The sequence below is a fragment of the Desmodus rotundus genome, chromosome 1, assembly GCF_022682495.2.
Source record: "Desmodus rotundus isolate HL8 chromosome 1, HLdesRot8A.1, whole genome shotgun sequence".
Taxonomy (NCBI): domain Eukaryota; kingdom Metazoa; phylum Chordata; class Mammalia; order Chiroptera; family Phyllostomidae; genus Desmodus; species Desmodus rotundus.
Genome location: NC_071387.1, coordinates 79,741,496 through 79,764,731, shown reverse-complemented (window position 1 = coordinate 79,764,731; position 23,236 = coordinate 79,741,496). Strand labels below are relative to the sequence as shown.

At 42.9% G+C, this 23,236-nt stretch overlaps 1 protein-coding gene across 4 annotated transcripts in view; it reads right to left on the bottom strand.

The window, feature by feature from the left end:
* The window catches only part of FANCC (FA complementation group C), a 305,355-nt gene that overhangs the window by 34,511 nt on the left and 247,608 nt on the right, over positions 1 to 23,236 (bottom strand). For all 4 annotated transcript variants that reach the window (XM_045193745.2, XM_053925235.1, XM_045193744.2 and 1 more), the window contains one exon: positions 10,444 to 10,600. In XM_045193745.2, coding sequence (XP_045049680.2) covers positions 10,444 to 10,600 — 157 coding nt within the window. The remainder of the gene's footprint in view (positions 1 to 10,443; positions 10,601 to 23,236) is intronic.

Here is a 23,236-nt window from a genome sequence, read left to right as displayed (position 1 = left end):
TGTGACTTACGAAAAAATCAAACAAGAAATGAAAGGCAAACAACATGTCTGGAAGACAAGTGATTCGTCAAATTTGCCAGTTTCATACATAGACAACATGCCTCCTGAGTAAGAGTGTTTAAGACCAAACACCATGACCACGTGACCACAGGCAGACAGATCCTGAAAATGCACTGGTAGAAAAACCAAGACTAAATGATGATAGGACCATTCCTTTTGTTCTAAATGGTCTAACTACTCTAGAACCACTCTATAAATTTGATGCTAGTAGAAAATCATTCAATACTAATTATGGAGATTTACAAATGGTAAAGAAAAGGACGGTCCAATGTGTAGAATACGGCTACCATGGAAATCAAAGGGAGACGCAAAAAAATTCTGATTCAGTTTGCTAAAAGATTAGAGCTTGGACTGCTTTTCCTTTATGCAATGGTTTCTAGCAAAACATCTTAATCCAATGTTTTAAATGTCTCCAGATTGTGTGGGATCTGACTGCTTTTTCCACACCAATGCACTTACCTCTTCGATTACTTTCTGTCCAAATATTTCAGACCCTTGGTTGCTGTCAACCTGCTTCCACAACTTGTTTGGCTTTCAAAACAGATAAGATGCCAGGAGGCAGGAAAACCATGTTGAAACAGCAATGGCAGAAATTTTATTTTAAGACCAGTCTCCCTTGCAGCTCCAGAGCTGTGAACAGCTTTTTCTCCAGCTTTTTCTCATCTGTGGCCCTTACTGATAGTTGTTAAAATGAGACTCTTTACACATCCCGAACAAATAATTTTAGGGTCATTGAGTCCCCTCATGAAGCCCAGTGTGTTCACAGGCCAGGCATGTGTTCCAGTGATATCAAATCACAAAAGCAAACTTAAGCTGCTTTTCTTATCAAGGGAATCCTCCAAATAGAATTAAAGTCTTAATTCATGGTTCTTTGGAAGCTATAACTTTACCCCTTTTTATAGCATCCTTGTGAGGGAAGAGGCAAACATTTTAACGTCTCTGTGTCCTGTTTGATTTGTAACATGAGACCTTACAGTATATAGCACAAGCCACTCTGCAGCCCACAATTTTAAACCCTAGCTCTGAAGCCCCACAACCCAGGCAATTACCTTTCCTCTTAAAATGAGGAAAGAAAGAAAACCTTTTTTGGAGTCCATTTGTTTGTTTGATTTTCTCCATCCTACCAAGATCTGTTCCTTCTCTTCCTTCTCAAGCTCTTCTCTTCTTTCTTCTCCATGTGGCCTAATAATTTCCACGTACTGATTATTTCAAGCTTAGAGAAACTATGTCACCAGGAGGCTATCAGTAACATGAACTTTGTCTTTCTCCCAGTTCCTGACACCGCCTCCAGTTCTTTCATTAAATGTCGGAGGATGAACGGACAATGATGATAGAGAGCTCTGGACTCTGGCTTCCTTTTCCTATGGACCAGATTGTTCTGCTGGATGTACATCCCCTTCCCATCTCTCACTGCTACCCAGAAGGGCATTGTTTATCTTCTCTGTGCCTAGAAGGGCAGCTCATTCCCATACCTCAACAAAACAAGGAAAGACAAAGTCAACCAAGAAGAAATGTGCAGCGGCCATGTTCTCCAGGCCTGCGTTGTGGGGAGAGGTGAGGGAGAGGCCAGCTTGTCACTCTGTACCGTGAGTTTTACAAATAACATCAATGCTCGCTCTCTGCCCTCAGTGTCTACTCTGTCATTTTCATCCTGATTCATCAATGATTATTACAAGCCACTTGCCACTTAAAAGAGGCCTGAGAACACGAAAGAACAGAATTCTCAGGAAGAAATCTTGCCTTCTATTATTTCTGACTCTGTGTGTGCATGTAAGAGAGAGAGAGTATAGGGATGGGTGGGGGGAGGGGGAGAAAGAGAGACTACAAACCAGAGAGGGAAATTATACTATGATCTGAGGTAAGTACAAAACTAAATACCTCTTATAAAAAAATTAAAAGGCAGTAAAGAAACAAACAAAAAAAAATTCTAAAGTCTTTCTATTTATCACCTTTCATAGATATTTTTCCTTAGCAATAAAGAGAGAAACAGTAGATGAGAGATAGGAAGCTGAAGTTGAGGAAGGCTGGGAAAAATTTTCTTTCATAGTCTATTTTAATGTAGTTTAAATATTTCACTCAGGAATGGTCTTTTCTCTAAAGAAATGGCTTATTAGAAGCTTTCCCTCCACATCACCCACCAACTAGCAATCCTGCCCCACTGTATAAGCTGATTCTTTCACACCTGTAAGAGGCCCTTGCATTAACATATGTACATAAATAACAGGGTTACTATATTCATCAAAACATAACTTCTTCTTCAAAAAGTATCCTTCAGAAGATTCATTTTAACAGTCAACCCCTTTATTGACTATAAAACCAAAACCAATTTGGTTTTAAAAAATCTACTTAAACAAAACCTTCATATCTATCATGTAAAGTAAGATAGCTTTATATATATATATATTTTAATTATATGATTTTTTGTCTTTCCTACTTTCAAACTACTAAACATAAGGCTATAAATATTCCTTTTACATTTTAGGATCTATTTTGTTTCAAAACATTCAAGTTTCTTTCAATAAATTTGAGACGGAAAAATATTCTTTCTCCATAACCTTTACCAGATGTTGTTTTTACTAAAAGCAATTTTTTTAGCACTCTTTAATACAATTATTGTTTAATTAGTGATAAATCTGCCATTTCTAGGCTTAAAAAAATCAACAAGTACCAAATGTACTTTTGTGTTTTAACTTTACCCGCGCTCTCTCACACATGATAGAGCGTTAAGACACAGGGATGCCGGTTCTAGATGCTCAAAGAAGTCCCTCATATCTGAAGTTCCACTTTCTAGCCTGGCCCAGTGGCCTGTATCAGTTAGCTTGTGCAGCCTGAGCAGAAAGCTCCTCAGCCCCCTGCTACTTCTCAGCTCAGCCTCTCAGTGGCAATGACCTCCCAGGTCAACCACTGCCCTGTTTTTATTATTCATTTTTAAATTTTTTTCTCTCCCTTCATCTCTGACTGGTGGAAAAGTCCTCCATCCCCAACAGTGTAAACAGAATTTACAATCTGGGCCTTTTCCTTTACAGAAACAGTGCTGGGGAATCTGGTGCCCCCCTGAGGTCCACACTGAGAAGTGCAACTACTGTTGGAGATGCAGATTCTTTACCTTTTAGCCACAAGCATAAACTGCCAATGCCACTTCCCAATTCAACCACTGCTAAATTATCTACTTCAGCACTTTTTAAATTACATTCATCACATTAAAGAACTCAAATGCTTAAAAGACTGCTAATGAAAAAGCAGGAAAAGCAAACCCGAGACCATTAGTAAGAATTATTCAAGCACAGAAAACTGACATAACCCAGGATGTGGAGTCAATTCCTCAACATAATCTTTTATTTAAGGAGAATTGTGTTTGGAATTTTCTGTAAAGGAAGTTTCTTTTTCTTTTTGAAGTGACTATGATTGCTCTCTGGAGAATGAGGACGAGAATGCCTCCTATCTAGTATTAGGAAGATAGAGGAGGACATGGAGGTACCTGCATGTTTTGTTTTTTTTTTATTCTTAAGGTCTTATTAGACGAAGAACTAATTTCCTCCCCAGTTTTATTGAGGCATACTTGACATGATAAAGAACGAATTTTAATTGAGCTGTTAAGATGTTCAGGTAGCAGAACAAAAAAAATCAACCCTGCCTTTGCCCCTCTCCATCTTCCTCTGCTCCCTGCTCTCTTGTGGGCAAGTCTGTCCTATGAAGGTGAAGGAGCTGCTCCTCTTGACCTAGCTTAAGGGGTAGCTGGCATGTGAGGTCTGCCAACAAAGAGCCAAGGAGAGGGAGCGGAAGCCAGGGTACATCTTGACCTCAGCATGTAGGAGGGCAGCCAAGCACAGTGCCCCACTGCCACCCAGACGGCACTTTTCATTCAGATGTGGAATATAAACAATAGGTTTTGGGGCTCCACAAACAGAATTGTAACTGGAAAACATAAATAACATCCTTCTGATTCTGGACCAGCCTTGGGAAACCAAATAGTCAAGAAAGCTGAATAATTACCAAGTGGCTTTCACTGCTCTTGGTAATATCAGTTTTTAAGTCAGGTCTGAAGCTATGGATTATGGTTTTGCAGTGCCTGTTCCATCATGGGAAACATAAGACCATCTGCTTTTGAAAAGTGTTAGTCTGCACAGCAAATGACAAACTAAGTTTAATACTGTGACTTATTTAGAAGCCACTGAAGTGGCAGGTGGCCTGGTATTTGGGGGGTGGGGGGCCGTTCAGCCAACAGAAGCCTAAGGGTAAGTCTCAGGAATAAATTTGGTTTTATTTTAGAAGTCATATATATGTGTATAAATATGCATTTAGAATTCAGGTGATATTAGATTAGTGCCTTATTATTCAGTCTTAATGGAAAATGCCAGGCCTCTTAGTACCTGAGAAACCAAAGAACATTTGGGAAGATCATTTCACTTCATACAACCTGTACTACACTTTTTTTTTTTTTTTGCAACATCTTGGTAACTATAGAATTTCCAGGGCTAATTCTGGATAGTCCCGAGAGATCGAAACATAATTAACAATGCTCCATATAAAATACAAGTTACGTAGACCATCACACTTTAATTACACTCAGAATTCAACTCTAATGTAACAGGCATCAAGTTTCTTTTAGAGGAAAGCACAGAACTCCCATGCTATCTGAGTCTTCCAGATCTCTGATAACTTCTGCAGGGTCCTGTCACTGCACCAAGATACTGTACTGTGATAAATGAATCAGATGATGCAATCAGGAAGCAAGTGCTTCAGGTTACCCTTCTAATCCCTCAGTTACCTCACAGGCTTATTCCAGCCTGCTTGTTTTTTCTGGCACTGCAGGCCTATGATGCCCAAAGGAGAGCAGCCCACGCCAATCAGGAACTTCCAGCTCTGTACTGTAATTACCTCCTTGAACTGAAAGACACAGAAAGGTCACATCCTGCCAATGCCACAATAAATTAAACCAAATAACACCCTCTGGAATCTCCCTTTAACCATATGGAGGCTCTGAACCTCTACACACATGATCCTGATAAATGCTTCTGTACATCAACTGACTTTGAAGCTGTTGGACTAGGGAAGATCATTTTCAACTCTACACTGCAGACTGAAGGTTATACAATGCAAATGTTGAATGAGAGTGCCTGCTTTCTCTCTCCCTCATTCACAGCAATATCCTGTGCTTACTGAAGAGTTGCAGAGTTGCTCAGGCCTCATGGCCACAGGTAAAAGAGACATGGAGAGGATTCAGAGAACAACCACAGGACCAGTGAAAGGTTGCAGAATCAAACCAAGTCAGGAAAGTCCATGGAAATGTAACTTTTCTATAGAGAGAAGACAAAGAAATTTAATAAAGAACCTGAAAGCAAGGAACCTAGATCATTACTATATTTTGCCAATGGAAAAGGACCAGAGAAAATTAAATTATAGCATGTTCATTTAAGTTAGAAATACAGAGATTTCCCTGATAATAAAGATGATGCTTGGAATGGTATGCAGGGGCTCCTTAAAGCCTTTGCTTATTTAGAATTTTATTGTAATTATCTTTTTAATTAAAAAATATTTTATTTATTTATTTTTTTAGAGAGTGGGGAAGGGAGGAAGAGAAACATCAACATGTGGTTGCCTCTTGCATGCCTGCCCCCACCTCACTGGGGACCTGGCCTGCAACCCAGGCATGTGCCCCAACTAGGGATCAAACTGGCGACACTTTGGTTTGCAGGCCAGTGTTCAATCCACTAAGCCACACCAGACAGGGCTATAATTATTTTTATATAAGACACATTCTTATTTCTGACCTTAATATGCAACTCTTGAATGGTTAGGTCAAGCAGTAATTTTTCTTAAAAACAAACAAACAAACAAACCTCTCTTTGGGCTCTCTTAGCCTTTATACCTGTCTTCCTTCCTTCTTTCTTCCTCCCCCCCCCCCAACAGACAGTATAAATTTTCAAATCATTTGGGCTCAACTTGTGCCACTTGACTTACAGGTAAAAGCAGCATGGCCACTGAAGATGCATCACAAGTCAGAGTCACTTGGGAGGACCCAGATATGAAGGCAGAGAGGAGCCAAGGATGTAAGGAAAAAGGCGAGTATGGCCTTGGACTGTCACACGCACACTGCTGGGGAAGGCCTGGGATCAACGAAGAGACAGACTTAGGGATAGGAAGAAGGCCATTGATTAAATTATGATTCCTTTATGCAGCCCCCAACTTGAAATAGAAAGGGAAAACAGAAAGTTACAACCAAATTAAACAAATAGAAGCTATCTGGGAGATGTGGGTTGCGTAAATTCAGCCAACTTCAGAACACTCCATGCGCAGGGCTTCACACCTCCCAAATTTCAGCTTGGTGGGAAGGGTGAACATGCTCTCTGTCAGGATGGGCGGGGTAGGACAAAATGGCGGTTGAACTACAACCTGGAAGAGACGGCTGACATCAAACCAGGGAACCACCAATGATAGATTGACGCTTTGTTCCAGGAGACCAATCCCTAGCCCCCACGAAGAGAGCCAACCAGAATTTGGTGCATAAAACCCCGCCATTCTCCCTGCTTGGGCACGACTTCTTCAGCCCACAGAGTGGGGCCGGGGAACCTCACCCAGGTGCGCAGACCCCAATAAAGCTCTGTACTGCCTAATTCTGTGGCTGATTGGCATTTCTTCCTTGGCGGAGCCTAAGAAAACCTTTCATTTGGTGCCAAAACCTGGGAGGAGTTGTTGTTTGCTGAAGACCACTCCTCTCCCCACTCCCCAAGGAGGCCTCGCGGCCACCCCACCAGTCTGGACAAAGAACCGGGGTAAGTGCCGTTGCCCTTACATTTCTGGTCCCCAAACACTGATTCTGGGCCCCCATCTGCTGGGAGAGACTCTCCCACCAAATCGCAGTGCTGTGTCGGGGTGACCCTTCCGGGAGAGGCTGCTCTCCCTCCGCTGAGGGGCTCTAGGCACTGGAGGAGATGTCCCTGGGCCTAGATCCTCATTTTTAACAGACCGGATCAGCAACTTGGGTTGAGGGACGCCGATTCCCACTTGCTAATCCTCACGGGACCAGGAATGGGGGGGCAGGAGTCCAAACCAGACCCTAAGTCACCTCTAGGGTGCCTCCTGAAAAATTTGCCAGCTATTGATCCTGGCTTCAAGCGAAAACGGCTGATTTTTCTATCCACTATGGCCTGGCCATTATATCAGCTCAGTAATCGCGAAACCTGGACTCCTGAAGGTACTTCCGATTTCGTTACCCTTACTGACCTAGATAATTTTTGCAGACAGACTGGCAAATGGCCTGAGGTTCCATACATTCAGGGCTTTTGGGTCTTGTGCTCCCCCCCTGATCTGTGTGCCGAATGCTCCACAGCTCAGGTTCTCCTGGCCCGAGGGAACTCTGACCCATACAGCCTCCTAAGCCAAGTGCCCCAGAAACCCCTTCCTCCTTTTCTGATTCCCCTGAAGATCTTGCTTCTCCTCCTCCTCCTCCTCCTCATCAGCTCCCACCGAGGGCTACTCCAGCTCCGGCCCTCCCCTCTCAGCCGGATTCTTCCCCTCCCTCTGAAGACCTTTCCTCCCCAGTCAGCTCACACACCCGCTCTTGCCTGAATCTAGAGCCCCTAGACTCCCGTATTTGTCCCCTCTGGGAAGTGGCAGGAGCAGAGGGTGTTGTTCGGGTCCATGTCCCCTTCTCACTAACTGACCTCTCTTCAGTTGAGAAACGCCTAGGCTCTTTCCACCTCTAACAACAGTGATTCCCAAAAGGAGGGCTCTGCCTTCCCCTTGCCCTTCATCTCAGGCAGTCAATTATGATAAACTCAGAGAAGTCACCCAAGGCCCCGGAGAAAATCCAGCCCTATTTCTCAACAGACTAACCGAGGCAATGATGCTCCATACCCGCCTTGACCCGGCTTCTAATGCTGGGGCCACTGTCTTAGGTACTCACTTTATCTCGCAGTAGACCCCAGACATTAGAAGAAAATTTAAAAAGGCCGAGGATGACCCCCAATCCCCCATCCGAGATCTGGTAAATATGGCATTTAAGGTTTTCAATAATCGGGAAGCAGAGGCTGAGGCCGCCCGCCAGGCACGCCTACAGCAAAAGGTGGCCCTGCAGACCCAAGCCATGCTAGTGGCCCTACAGCCAGCGGCAAACACTGGCACGGGGGAGAAGCCTAATTCCGGGCCGAAGAACGCCCCACCGGGGGCCTGTTTCAAGTGCAGCAAAGAAGGACACTGGGCCCGCCAGTGTCCTCAACCTCAGCCCCAACGAAGCCCTGCCCCGATTGCCGACAGCTTGGCCACTGGAGGGATGCCTGTCTCCTTAGAGGCTTGTCCCTGGCACCTCCACGCGGGGGACCAGCCGATCAAGGTGCAGACTCTTCCCTGGCCGCACCGGAACTTCTCAGACTCCTAGACGACTGAAGCAGCCCAGACTTAAAGACCCCCATGACCCCCCATCACCCTCGCCAAGCCCAGGGTAACGTTGCAGGTAGCAGGTAAGTCCATCTTTTTCCTGGTGGACACAGGGGCTACCTACTCTGTTTTACCATCTTTTTCAGGAACTCTTACTCCTTCCCAGATCTCGGTCATGGGGGTTGACGGGACCCCATCTCGCCCGTGGTGAAACCCTCTGCTTAACTGCAGTCTGGACGGCTTTCCCTTTTCCCATTCATTCCTTGTCACACCCTCCTGCCCCATCCCACTTCTAGGAGGGACATTCTCCAACTACTAGGCACCACTCTCCAGGTCAGGTGAAACCCTACCCCTTCCTCCTCCCTTATCCTTCCACTGTTAGAAAATCCAATGCCTCCTCCAGCTCCGCCTAGTTCCCCTTCCCTCATCAACCCACAAGTATGGGACACTTCTATCCCAACCATAGCTTCCCATCACCTAAAACCTCCAACCCCTAGCCCCTCCCCTCTCCGCCCCCCTGACAGTAGGAAGTAGCCAGATCAAACGTGGTGCCCCTTATCCTATCAAAGAGGTCGGAATGTCAGGATGGGCGGGGTAGGACAAAATGGCAGCCGAACTACAACCGGGAAGAGACGGCTGACGTCAAACCAGGGAACCACCAATGATGGACTGCGGCTTTGTTCCAGGAGACCAATCCCTAGCCCCCATGTAGAGAGCCAACCAGAATTTGGTGCACAAAACCCCGCCATATTCCCTGCTTGGGCGCCACTTCCCTGGCCTGCTCTGCGGACCAGGGAACCTTGCCGGGGGTGCGCAAACCCCAATAAAGCTCTGTACTGCCTAATTCTGTGGCTGATTGGCATTTCTTCCTTGGCGGAGCCTAAGAAAACCTTTTACTCACCTGTCCAGTTTCCTGGCCACCCACTTAAGATCTGACTGTTCACCATTTCTCTCTAAACTAATTGTATCCATCTGTCCAAAAGGAGGAAATCTCTGTGCTATATGTACCCCAGGTTATCAAAGTTAATGAGAAAGCATGTGAGAGCCACTGACGTTCCTATAAGACAGATGCCCAGGGAGCATGGCACCTTCTTGTAGTTTTTGAATTATTTCTTCAGGGTGCACTGGTTTTTATTCTTGTTCTTACAAAAATGCACATAAATTCCAGAGCTGACTCTCACGAGGGAAAACACCCAGACTGGCCAGGTTCTGAGGATAGCCAGGGGAGCCCGCCCCATGAGCCCCTGACTTCCCAGGCCTAAGAAGTCCTGAGAAGAAGGGAAAGGTGGCCAGTGTACAGAGCTAGGTTTCAAGGCTGGCAGGCTTACACCAAAAGAAAACTTAACAAAATTCTTAGTTGTTTCTGTTGTTCTAACCATTTTTTTGAGGTTCTGTTTTGTTTCTCTTATTTTATTTTTCCTCTAGTGAAGAGCTAAAAATTTATTTTTTGAATATTTTCTTTGTTAATTGATTCTTCCTGTGGTTCTTAAAATTTTCATTTTTTTAAAACTTACTTTTCATGTGGAAATAAGAAATACTGTTTTAAAGTTTGTTGTCCAAATATCAGTTCTTATGAATATACCACGTAAGGTGCAACAATCAAGTAGACCTTAAGTCTCTCCTTATTTTTGACATATGCTCTTAATATGCAGAAAAGCCTCCTATGTTGCTATTTTTTTTTAAAGATTTTATTTATTTTTAGAGAGAGGGAAAGGGAGGGAGAAAGAGAGGGAGACATGCGCCCCTACTGGAGACCGGGCCTGCAACCCAGGCATGTGTCCTGACTGGAAATCGAACCGCAGACCCTTTAGTTCATAGACTGGCGCTCAATCCACTGATCCACACCAGCCAGGGCCCTGTTAGGTATTTTGAAAGTAAAATGTAAATACATCATTACTTTAAAGGTCTCAATAGCTCTTTTGTTTACATTTTTTTCCTGTGCTCAGACCAAATGAAATGATACCCAACACCTTCTTTAAGGACTTTTCTCCTCGTACCAGCACATACCAGCAATGAATCTTTCATAAAGCATTCGATTCTTCTTAGAAAATTTCTCTCACTGAAGATTAGCTTTTCAAAAAGATGCAGCGTTGCTTTTTCAAGGCTGGGAAGGTGTTGAAGCCAGAGGCAGACTATAGCTGACTTGGGGAGAGAAATCTTCTTCCTTTCAGTAAGAAATAAAATTTTAAATAGAAATGAGTTACAGAAAATAGAAGATTATGAGAGTTCAAAATGCAAAAATGAAACCAATTTGTAAATCTCTTCCTCATGGTCATTAGCAGTAGTTAATAATTGTAATATCAAAGAATACTGACCAAGTATCTATTTGTAAAATAATGTGAATATACTTCCACTTCAACTCAAAAAATTACAGAAATGCTCAAAGAAAAAAAATGTTTTCAAAACAATAAACAAATATATAGTAATGGAAAACAGAGTGGTAAAAGATGAGATGGAAAAAGGTCTTGAAATACCTAGGTACGTGCAGTCCTAATTTAAGAAACAGTTATGCTTGGAAGTGCATCATTATGGTGTGTGGAATTGAACCTGGGGCTGAGTCCAAGATCTACCACCTACTAACTCTATGACCTTGGGAAAGTTACTTAACCGTGAAACCTCAGTTTACTCATCTGTAGAGTGGGCCCATTTCCCTCACAGTGTTGTCAGAATAATCAAATGCAATAATAACACATGTAAAGTGATTAGCACAGTGCTTGATACTCAATATTTCAATAGTAAATATCCAATATTCAATAACATATTTGTAAATCTGTTGCTTGAAAGTTAAGAAATACTTTTCTTTAGCCTTGGCTGGACGGATCAATTGGTTGAAGTGTCATCCTATGCACTAAAAGGCTGTGGGTTCAATGCCTAGGTTGTGGGTTCCATCCTGGGTTAGGGCATATACAGGGGTGGGGAGCACAGCGATTGATCAATGTTTCTCTCACATCAATATTTTTTTCTCTCTCTCTCTTCCTTGCTCTCTCTCTAAAAAATCAATAAACAAATCCTTGGGTGAGTGTTTAAAAAAAATTTCTTTACTAACAATTTCACAGTTGGTGGTTATAGCCTATTTTAATCCATAGTTGATCCACAGCATGAGACTCTATAGACTGCAACCATTTTGTGTAGCTCATTTTCTACAGGAAAACGTATCTGGAGGTTCCTCCTGTGTGTATCAGGGGTCCTACTTCCCCTCTGGGAAGGAGCATGAGGGGGACATCTGTGTCACTCTGAGCCACTGGGCCTAACCTGGCCTGGTGGAACTTGTCTGTCTGCTTTCAGCCCAGGTTTTCTGAAGCCCGTGGCATCACTGGCAGCAGAGTGCTTTCTAGTTCTGCCAGAAAATATTTACTGCTTTTAAAAGCTGGGGCACAAAGGTTCCCCATTACCCAACAACTCCTTCAGTGTCTTTCCCTTCACCATCACTTCTGGGCCATTCCTCTGCAGGAGCTAGCTCGAAGCCCAGGGAATGGGCAGGAAGTGAATAGACAGGAGACACAGGGCAGCAATTTCTAGTGGTTTCTCTTTTTCTTCTCCCTCAGCATAACTCCTGCAGATCTTGTGCTGGACTAACTCTGAAGAAAGACTAGAAGAAGCTGAAGTTTTGTAGGGTCTGTCACAAAAGTAGGCAGAAAGGCAGGAGAAATGGAGGGAGGGAGGGATATCCCTCCTCTGATCCTCTTTCTGATCTCACATCCTCACCTTGTGCTTCAACTCTTCTGAGAAGTCTTACAGGACCCCTTTCTCCTAACTGCCCATACCTGGAAAAGAAGAGTTGCCAACATGCCCCAACCCCGTATCACCTGGTTTATTCTGGGGCCACACTATGGATATCCTCTATTGCAGCATCTACAGGCTGCCTTTCCCAAGACACCTCCCCTATTATACTTGATGGCAAGGAGCTGGTGGTCATTCAATCAAAGAAGATGACTAAGCACTTCCTGTGTGGAACTAAATGTGCCAGGTCCAGAACAAACAATCAAACACAAAACAAACAATCAGTACCTTAGCAGTTCAGGGCCCAGTGGGAGGTGTGCATATGTACATACACATACTAAACTGTGATAAAGGCAGGGAAGGAAAAGGATAGGCTGAGGTAAAAGAGAGTTAAGTGGGAAGAGATTGTTAACAGAGGGAACAGGAGTTGTGATGGCCCTGAGGCAAGGAAGAGGAAGGGAAGAAGGGAGAGATGACCCAAGGAGCAAAGGTGAGGTGACCTGAGATACAGCTCGGCAGCACCACAGTCCAAGATAAGATTTTAGGATTTTATTCTCTGGTTATTCTGGCCCAAAGATTTTAAACAAAGTTCCAGGATGCAGTTTACATTTCAAAGATCACTCTGGGGGAACTGCCAGCCAAGACGGAGGTGTAGGTAAACACACCTCACCTACTCACATATCCACATCAAAATAACATCTAAACTAAGAACAACCATCACTCAGAACTGTCATATTGACCTGAACAGAGGTTAGACAACTATGGAATTAAAGAAACTACATCCATCCAGACTTGTAGGAGGGGCAGAGATCAGAAAAGGCTGGTCCCACATGCATGTGTGGTAGATAAAAATTTGGGAGGGATACCTCAGGAATAAGAAGTCCCAGCCCCACACCAGGCCAGCAAGCCCCGAGTTCCAGTGCCAGAAAGATAAGTCCCCATAACGGCTAGCTGCAAAACCCAGCAGGGATTGAGTTGGTGGAAGAAACTTCTGGAATCTCAAGCAGTTCCTCTTAAAGAACCCAGACACAGACTCAATCACGCTCACTCCCTCTGAGCTCCAGCAATGGGGCAGCAGCTTGATAGGCACCAGTGGCATACAGGGAGAAACTGAAGTGCCTGGCTTTCAGGGTGAGAGCTGGGGGACAGATTTCTCCCAGACAGAAAGGTAGGCAGAGGCCATTGGTCCTCTTCTGAGCCCTCCCTGCACAGAGCCACAGAGCTGGCAGGCAGGTACCATATCTGAGACACCATCTACCTGGCTAACACTATTTACTTTGCCTTGGAGATCCCCTGAGGCTCCATCCCACCCAACTTAAGGGACCACCCAAGCTATTAAAAGTGGGTTTTCTATATGAATGGCTGATATTGGCTCATGCTTCAGATCTTCCTAAATCCTCTCAAACAAGCAGCAACAGCCCCATTAAGCCCTCAACCCTGTACCTCTTGCTAAATGGCCCAAGGCTCAGCACTAGCAGCAGCCAACCTAGGTTCACAGCTTGGCTTCACCTGGGAAACTCCAAGCCTAAGCACAAGGAGCAGCCATCTGGAGACTGTTTTATAGCTCATGCAGGGTGGCCCCAGGCAGAACACAGGAGGGGACTGAACTTGGCCTGCACCACCCCAGAAACTCCAGAGCCTGCTCACCCTGCGGACAGCTAAAGACTACACTGGGGTACTACCATCCTGCCCCTGCACAGCTGATCCTCCATGAAGAGTGGAGGTTGGTGGGCAGTGGTCACAGCCAGTCCTTGTAGCTGACTGGTCTGGGTAAGTTTCACCCACTGACCTGCTAACAGTAATCAAGGCATAACTACAAGAGGAGGGTGTACTCAGCCCACAAGAATGGCACACCTTTAGAACCCACATTCGGTGACAGGGGAGGCTGTGCCATTGAACCCTATAGGGCACCTACTACATTAGGCCACGCTACAAAGACACAGAGTTATAGCAGCTCTACCTAATATATACAAAAAACACAAGGAGGCTGTCAAAAAGAGGAGACAAAGAAACATGACCTAATGAAAGAACAGATAAAACTCCAGAAAAAGAAGTAAACAAAATGGAGATAAGTCATCTATCAGATGCAGAGTTCAAAACACTGGTTAGAAGGATGCTCAAGGAACTTAGTGAGGACCTCGACAGCATAAAAAAGACACAGACAGAAATGAAGTGTACACCAATTGAAATAAAGAACAACTTACTGGGAAACAACAGTATAGTGGATGAAGCTGAGAACCACATCAATGATTTGGAACATGAGGAAGCAAAAACAACCAATCAGAACAACAAGAAAAAAGAATCCAAGAAAACAAGGATAGTGTAAGCTGCCTCTGGACAACTTTAAGAGTTCCAACATTCGCATCATAGGGGTGCCAGAAAGAGAAGACACAGAGCAAGAAGTTGGAAATCTATTTGAAAAAATAATGAAAGAAAACTTCCCTAATTTAGTGAAAGAAATAGACATATAAGTGCAGGAAGCAGAGGTAGTCCCAAACAAGATGGATGCAAAGAGGCTCACTCCAATACACACCATAATTTAAATGTCAAAGGTTAAAGATAAAGAGAGAATCTTAAAAGCAGCAAGAGAAAAGAAATTAGTTACCTACAGGGGAGTTCCCATAAGACTGTCAGCTGATTTCTCAAAAGAAAATTTGCAGGCTAGGAGGGATTGGCAAGAAATATTCAAAGTCATGAAAAGCAGGGACCTACAGCCATGATTGCTCTGCCCAGCAAGGCTATCATTTAGAATAGAACAGCAGATAAAGAGATTTCCAGACAAGAAAAAACTAAAGGAGTTCATCATCACCAAACCATTATTATATGAAATGTTAAAGGGACCTATTTGAGAAAAAGAAGAAGATCAAAACTATGAACAGTAAAACGGCAATAAATACATATGTATCAACAATTGAATCTAAAACCAAACTAAGCAAACAATAAGAACAGAGACAAAAATCATGAATATGGAGAATGTTTTGGTGGTTATCAGATGGGAGGGGAGTGTGGGAGAATAGATGAGAGGTGGGGGATTAAGAAGTATAAATAGGTAGTTTCAGAATAGCCATGGGGATGTAAAAAACAGTGTAGGAAATGGAGTAGCCAAAAAACTTACACACATGACCCATGGCCATGAACAATGGTGTGAGGATTGCCTGAGGGAGTGAAGGGTGTTGGGTGGAGGGAGGCAAAGGGGTAAAAATCAGGACAACTGTAATAGCATAATCAATAAAATATAATAAAAATAAAACATAAAAAGAAGGTGGGACCAGGAGAGCAAAAGAGTGTAACAAAGCAGAGTGAATTTGGGAACTGTCAGGCTGGAAGGAAGAAACAGCCAAATGTCACTCTGACTGCAGCAGGGAGAACTGAGTGCAAGGACTAGAGTGGGTTCTAGGAAACCAGGAGCTGCTGCTACAGGGACCGGTGGCAGTGGAGAAAGAGTGAAGAGTACCTGCAATGTATTTTAGCAGTAATATCGAGAGAAACTGGCAATGAGTTTGATGACAGGTGGTGCAGGTGAGGTAGGAATCAAGGCTATCCCAGGTTTCTTGAATAGGAGATGAACAGACATATCTTTTACTTAGATGGAATGAAGGAAAGATTCGTGAAGAATTAACTAAGAGCTCAGTTCGGGATGTGTGTATTTAGCATATCTGAGGCACAATCCAACAAAGGTATGAAATAGGTTCTTGACTATCCAAGTTGGAAGTTTTGGGGAGAGGCCTGTCCAGAAAGTATCTGGCCACATACCAAGAAAAAGAGAGACATTTATTGAAGAATATGCCAGATACCAGAAACTTTGTACATAGGACAATGACACCTCCATCCTTCAAAGTAGGCCCTTTGGGACCTCACACAGTTCTCCCAGTGTCTCTTCCACTGTTCAAAACACTGCAAAATCCTTTGTTGAAATCTCCATCAGCTGCCCCTTTGTATTTTCCTGAATCTCACTGATAGTCTGAAATCTCTTCCCCTTCAGAGGTGATTTTAGTTTTGGGAAAAGCCAGAAGTTGCAGGGTGCCAAATCTGGGCTATAGGGGCATTGAGTCACTTGGGTGATTTGATGTTTCACCAAAACACTCTGCATGAGACATGATGTATGAGCGGGCGTGTTGTTGTAATGAAGCTGCCAATCACCAGTTGCCCATAGCTGTGGCGGTTTTCATTGTATTGCATCTCTCAGCTGACAAAGAACATTGAGGGAGTACTCCTAATTATTAATTGTTTGGCCTGGAGGAGCGCACTCATGATGGACAACACCTTCCCAGTCAAAAAACAGTTAACATGGTCTTGATCTTGCTGTGACTTTGCCATGCCTTCTTCGGGTGTGGAGAACAAAGTGATTTCCATTGGGATGACTGGGCCTTTGTTTCGGATCACAGCTGTATACCCATGATTAATCTCCAGTTATGACCTTCTTGAGGAAATCTGGTTCATTGGTAGTGGTTTGAATCAAGTCATTAGCAACTGCAGCACAATGTTCCTTCTGCTCTGGTAGCAGAAGCTTCAGGACGAATTTTGCCACGACACATTTCATGCCAAGATCCTGCATCAAAATCTTGAACACAGTTTTTGAAATCCCCAGATCAGCTTCTAATTCTCACAGTCAGTTGCTGATCTTTGTTGATTGCAGCCCATACACATTCAACATCCTCAGGTGTTCTGCTTGTTGCAGTCCTTCCGGAACACGGATCACTTTCAACGGCTTCTCGACCATTTTTGAAGCATTTGTACCACACTTTTATTTGCACTGCACTCATTGCGGCATCCATGAAAGCCTTCTGAATTATCCAAATAGTTTCCGCGGAAGAATGTTCAAGCTTATCACAAAATTTGATGCAGATTTGTTGCTCTACTCACTCAGTCGTTTAGAATGCAACAGCCACACAGTACACTTGCCCACTCAATGGGATCTACCACCCTCACTGACTAGTATAGTGAAGTGTCACTGTTCACGCATGCACATTTCAGTCCACTCTCCTTGGCTGCCAGGCTACATCGATGTCACGCAAACTGTTCTCGTTATATTAACAATGGCTGGACTTTTTCTGGACAGACCTTGTACATTAGGGAACTGTCAAGTATATAGAGTGGCAAAAGAATGGATAAGAGGTCTGAGGAGAGAGGTGTGCATGGGGAGAAGCGGGTCTGTGTCAACAGGTAGAAGAGGAAGAGCAGTTGCAGACAGGAGGAGGCAGGACACATGCAGAGACAATGCCATGGATGAACACAAGGCAGGCCTGGCTGTGATCCACACTGCTGAGAGGACATGGATGTTGGGAGGGTAACACAAGCACTGCATTGGGCAGGCCCTTTCTGGTCTCCCTGAGAATATTGTTTTGATGGAGTGATGGAAGCTGAAGGCAAAGTCAGTGAGGAGATGAAGTGGAAGTGCAGCCAGTCTTGCAGACAGGTCTTCAGAAGGAGGCTGTGAGGGGAGCACCACCAGAAGGCCCCCTAGGAGTGGTGGAAAGTGGTGGTCCAGGACAGCATGGGTGACTGCTGAAGGGCCAGAGACAGAGGAATGGCAGAGGCTGAAAGACCCATAGCTACAATTTATTAAGGGCTTACCTGGAACGATGCTAAGCATTTTATCTGTATTTTAATCCTCCTAACAACCCCACAAGGATAAAACAGGGACCATCATTACCCTTATTTTATAGGTAAGGCAACTGAGGACAGAGAGGGACCAAGGACTTAGATATGATTTGAACCCAGAAGGTTTGATACTACAGCTGGTCCTCAGTTTCAGGTTATATATGTCTCTCTACTCTGCAGCCAGGGAAGTGGAGGGTGCTGCTCAGAAGATAGGGCCTGGGCCCAGCAGGGGAGAACAGATGGCTTTCCAAACATAAGCCAGATACCTGGATCCTGTGTTCATCCTACTCTGTGTTTGGGGAAGTCTTTTCAAAGTCCAAGATGTCAGCCAGTTTTAGCCACATTAATGGACCCCTGGGCAGGGGTTTCTGTCCAGCTTTCTAGAGGAAGTAGAACATCCCTTAGGAGTGGGGGGAAGGTTCTGTAGCCTCTGTCACAGAGTCAGAGGGCCCCCAAGAGGCAGAAAGCTCTGAGGTACAGAGGGAGAATTTGGCTGCTCAATGACTCCTCCCTTCTCAAATAGCAGGAATATTTTTTGAACTGCTTTCATTACACCTTCCCCCCCCCCCCCCAGGATCCATATAAAATAAATATTTACATCATTAGAAAAGTTTCTCACTTCAGTAGAAGTTCTTCAGAGGCAGCATCATTCCTAAGCCATCTGAGCAGCCATGTGCATTAGTGTGATTTTTTGCATTAGATCACAGTGGCTGAGTGATGCCCAGCTGTACAAAGGTATGAACTGTTGATAATGAACAGTAGATAACAAAATGTAAAAATGAAACTGGTATAAAATAGTAGATCCATCAAATATCTGAATTAAAAGGTACTGCTTAGTTACAAATTTATATGAGTTGTAGAAGTTCTATACACAAGTCAGTAAGTACTGTGAACCCTGACAAAGAAGATACTGACTAAGGAGAGCTCCTGGTTGTTAACTGGGCTCGAATGAAAAAACAAGACAAAACAAAAAATGAAAACAGAGTCTAGCAGCTATTTCTACATAGGGGTCTTTCATGCAAACTGCACTTCAAGGAGAGGCCTGCACTGAACTACCTGCTTACAATGTGTTTCTGCCACCTGAGCCAGTCCTTATATAGGAGTTCCCCATTTAATCAGAGCTGCAGAGTGCTCTGATCAACCAGAGTGGCTCTATTTTGACCAATAAGGACAGTGCTTTTTGGACCAATCAAACTGCAAGGATTTGGAGTCTTTATTTGCATGAGGACAGGCCAATCAGGGATCAGGGGGCAGGGACTGCTGTCTGTCTCTGGCTCTGAGAGTGTCCTTTCCCTTTCCATGGAAGACTGAAGACTGTGTTTCCCCCGCTGAGCTGAAATACTGAGGATGTCATGCCAGAATAGAATGGAGCGGATCAGCACAGGCCAGGGCAGACTGGCACAGAACAAAGCAGACCATCGAGGACCAGGGCATAGCTATCTAGCCAGAGAAGGGCCTGGCCAAAGGGCTGCCTCACAGCTGTTCTGTTTTCACAGCCGTGCAGTACCACAATTGAGCTGTTCTACAGCTGTGCTGTTTTCATAGCCATTTGGTATCACAATCAAGCTGTTTTGCACTGAATAAAGTTTCCATCTTCAGCGCACCCAAAATTGGGGATTCCTGTTGGTGCTGAATTGGTGCCAATGGCCACAGTTTCATAGTACATATAGTAAGTAGTCCTCCCTAACCTGCAGGGAGTGTGTTTCAAGACCCCCATTGGATGCCTAAAACTGCAGACAGTACCGAACCCTATGTATACATTTTTTTCCTATACATATATACCAATTACAAAGTTTAACTTACAAATTCGGCACAGTAAGAGATTAACAACAATAATTAATAAAATAATTATAAAAATATACTGTAATAAAAGTTAACGTGAATGTGGGCTTTCTCTCAACATGTCTTGCTGTGCTGTACGCACCCTTCTTGTCCTGATGTTGAGAGATGATACAATGCCTATGTGATGCATGAGGCAAAGCTGGGTGAGTATGCCGGACAGAGGGATGATTCGTGTCTCGCGCACGACAGGGTGAGACAGAGCAAAACAGGGTCAGATTTCTTCACGTTACTCAGAATGGCACATAATTAAAAAACTTACGGATTGTTTATTTCTGTAACTTTCCATTTAATATTTTTGTACTGTGGTTGACCACAGGAAACTGCTACCATGGATTAAGGGGAGGGGCTACTGTAATATTTTGGTTTTTTCTCAGACATGGGATGAAAGATGTGTACGTTAACAATTGTGTTTTTCTTAGAGTCTTCATTCAGAGCACACTGTACTAACGTCTGTGAATGATTACATTTATGGATCCAATGTTTAATATGTGAATCACCTATTATCAATGAATCTATTTTGCTCTAAAATTGCAGAGACTTATTAACTCTTTATAATCAATTCCTGCATGAAGAAAACAACAAAGCAACATAATCTTAATATGCTCTCATAACAGCACTGGGTTGGGCCAACACATTCACAATCACACACAACGTTCTCAATGTGCATCAGGTTGGTTTTGAAATAAAAAGCACAAATCACATAATATGTCAATTACATCCCAGAAGAACTAGAAAAAAGGCAAATTATAGAAGAAGAAATGCAAATGGCCAATACAAATATGCAGATTTTCGACCTTATTAATAGTAAAGAAAGGTAAGCTAACACATCAAGGAAATACCATTTTTCACTCTCATGTCAACAAATGTTTAGAAGAGTAACATCCGATGATGAAGAAGGTATAGAGGCTAGGTGTTCTCAGCAGTGGGATAGGGAACAGTTTTGCCCTTTTGGTCAAGTCATGTGGTACCACATAATAAAGTATAAAACGTACATACCCCTGATCGTAGTAATCATACTTCTGTGAAACCGCCTGGCAGAAGTAAAAACATCAGTTAAAGAATATTTACTGCCCCACTGTTATAAAGACACAATTAGAAACAACTTGAACGCATGCACTGACAGCTGAAAATACTATGGTTCGTTCATATCAGGGAATACATTGCAACTTTTAAAAAATGAGGTTGATGTATATCCCTTGAAGGATACCCAAAATATGCTGCTTAAAAGAAAAAAAATGTTCTTAGGGACACTGAAAACTTTCATTGTATTCAACATGTTAGTCACAGAAACTCTAAGGCTGTACTTCTTCTCATCTAACCCTACTTGTTTTATACCTTCAGTCTGCATACTGATTAAAATGACAAATTCAAGGGAAACAGGATAAGATTAAAAACTTGGCTCTCTAAAATTCCTACCTAATAATTACAGGGAGTTTTCCACATTATAACTGTGTTTTAGGAAAATGATAGGGTGTGTGAGACTTATATGTAATGTAATTTTCTCCTCAGTATTAAAATACTGAGGAATAGGCTCCTAGTAAATACTTTTATGCAGAAAATCCGAGTTTTCTTAATAATTTCTGACACAAGGCAGGAGATGCCTGGACAGGACACTTTGCCCTGTCCAATCTCCTGTTATTTGACTCTTGTAGATAAATGCCTCTTTGACATTTAGAAAACTGTACTTTGTTTCCCCCAAATACTCAATTTAGTGAGGCAGTTGTTTGTCCCATCCTCTTCAAAAAGAGGTACTATATAAAGAAATTGGTCCAGCCAATTTTGGCTCCAAATGTTTTTTTATAGCTACGAAAAAAGACCAGAATGTGGGATCCAATTCTTTGCAAGAAAGGTTCCAGTGAGGGTGGTGCCTGTCTCTGGGGAATGTGATCTAAAGCTGTCTGAGAGGCAGAGAAGTGCTAAGACACGACTTCGAAATGCTAGTCAACAGTATTTCTGGTAAGACAAATTTACAAATGCTTGTCTCTGTGTCAAACACATAATTTCTGCTCTATTCTATGATGCTCTTTTATAAACTTGCCATCCATTAGAAAAAGAAGAAGAAGAAGAAGGAAACTCCTCATACGAAACAAACACCCGCAATACTTCACTTTACCAAACCAGAGAGAGACCAAGGGCTGCTTTGCTGCCGCAGAAGCCCACAAATATTGGGACCAGCTTTTCTGGAGAATTACTTAATGCCAAGGAACTGGAAATAATACTTCCTATCACATCTCAAAGGCATACTTCATTAAAACTCGATCTAAGATGTACAGGGCTGGGCAAAGTAGGTTTACAATCGTGAGTATGTGAAAATTTATTCTTGGATTATATATTTTTTCATATGAACTGTAAACCTACTTTTGCCTTCCCCTGTATAGTAAATTGAGGAAACTGTGCCATCATTATCACTTATACCTGCAGAAAAGTTATTTCTCAAAGCAAAGAGCAGCAATAACAAGTAAAGGAACTGTCCAAGCCCAAACATACTGGACTGTCTATTACCATCAATATCAGAAGATTTTTATTTGAAAAGTAAACTTTTTTGTGACCTAATTTTATGACTAATTTTATGACCATGTCTTAGTAAGAATAAAAAAAAACCCCCAGGAAGTCTCAATAAACAAATAAATAAAAATGGGAATTTCTGCTACTCCTTTGCTAACTTTGTTTTTGATAACTACACTAGCCTTTCTTCATGTGGACATTCACCTATAGTATATGACAACATGTAAAGCCTGATTTTTCTTATATGAGCTGAAAAACACAAAACTAGAACCTTGGATGAAGGTCAGCCTTTTCTTGTAATATCTTTTAAGCACCTTTGGAGGCTGTATTATTAGCTCTTTCAGCAATGGGAGTTTAGCTTACATCTGGCCTTAGTTCAGTAATATTTTCCTTAGGGAAAAAAGATATAAGCTTGAGAAAACCTAATAAAACATTATAAAAAAATAAAATTTTTTGTTAAAGTAAATAATAATAGCAACATGTTAACAGTTATTTAGTGTTTACTCTGCATGCCAAGCACTGTGCTGAGCATATTATAGGCCTTGGGCCCATTTAAATACATTCCAGTGAGCCTGGGGCAAGGTTATGTCTGTTATCCAATCATAATTACAAAAGGCACCCCCTTTAACTCTCAGAAGTGTTGTGGCCTCCAATTTATAATTATATGGTCACCCTGCTTGACACTCACAGTTACCCCATAAGGTCTGTTGGTTTAGTCAATCATGCATTTGTTCATTGGCTCATTCATTCCAGTATCTAGAAAAAATATTCCACCCAGTCCAAATTTCTCAATATTTTTGAAGTAATGTCATGTCATATGTAATTATTTGTCCTCTACAGACTTATTAAAAGGTTTCACAGCCCTCCCAGAAAGGTTTTTACACACTCTGCTGTCTACATATGGCTATGATGGCAATCCCAGGGATAGACTCAAAAAGTTACCTTTGACATTTAGGCAAAGAAATTAAAAAGTTCCTCTAGGTTATCTAAACTACACAAAGGGGCAAGCATCTGCTGTTTAGAAGAATATAGGCAGCCCATTTCTGAAAATACATGACTGTGTTTGGAAGCCAAGGGCAAAAACACCCAGCCACTTGTAAAACAGTTGAAATTCCACTAGTGTTTTGTGGTA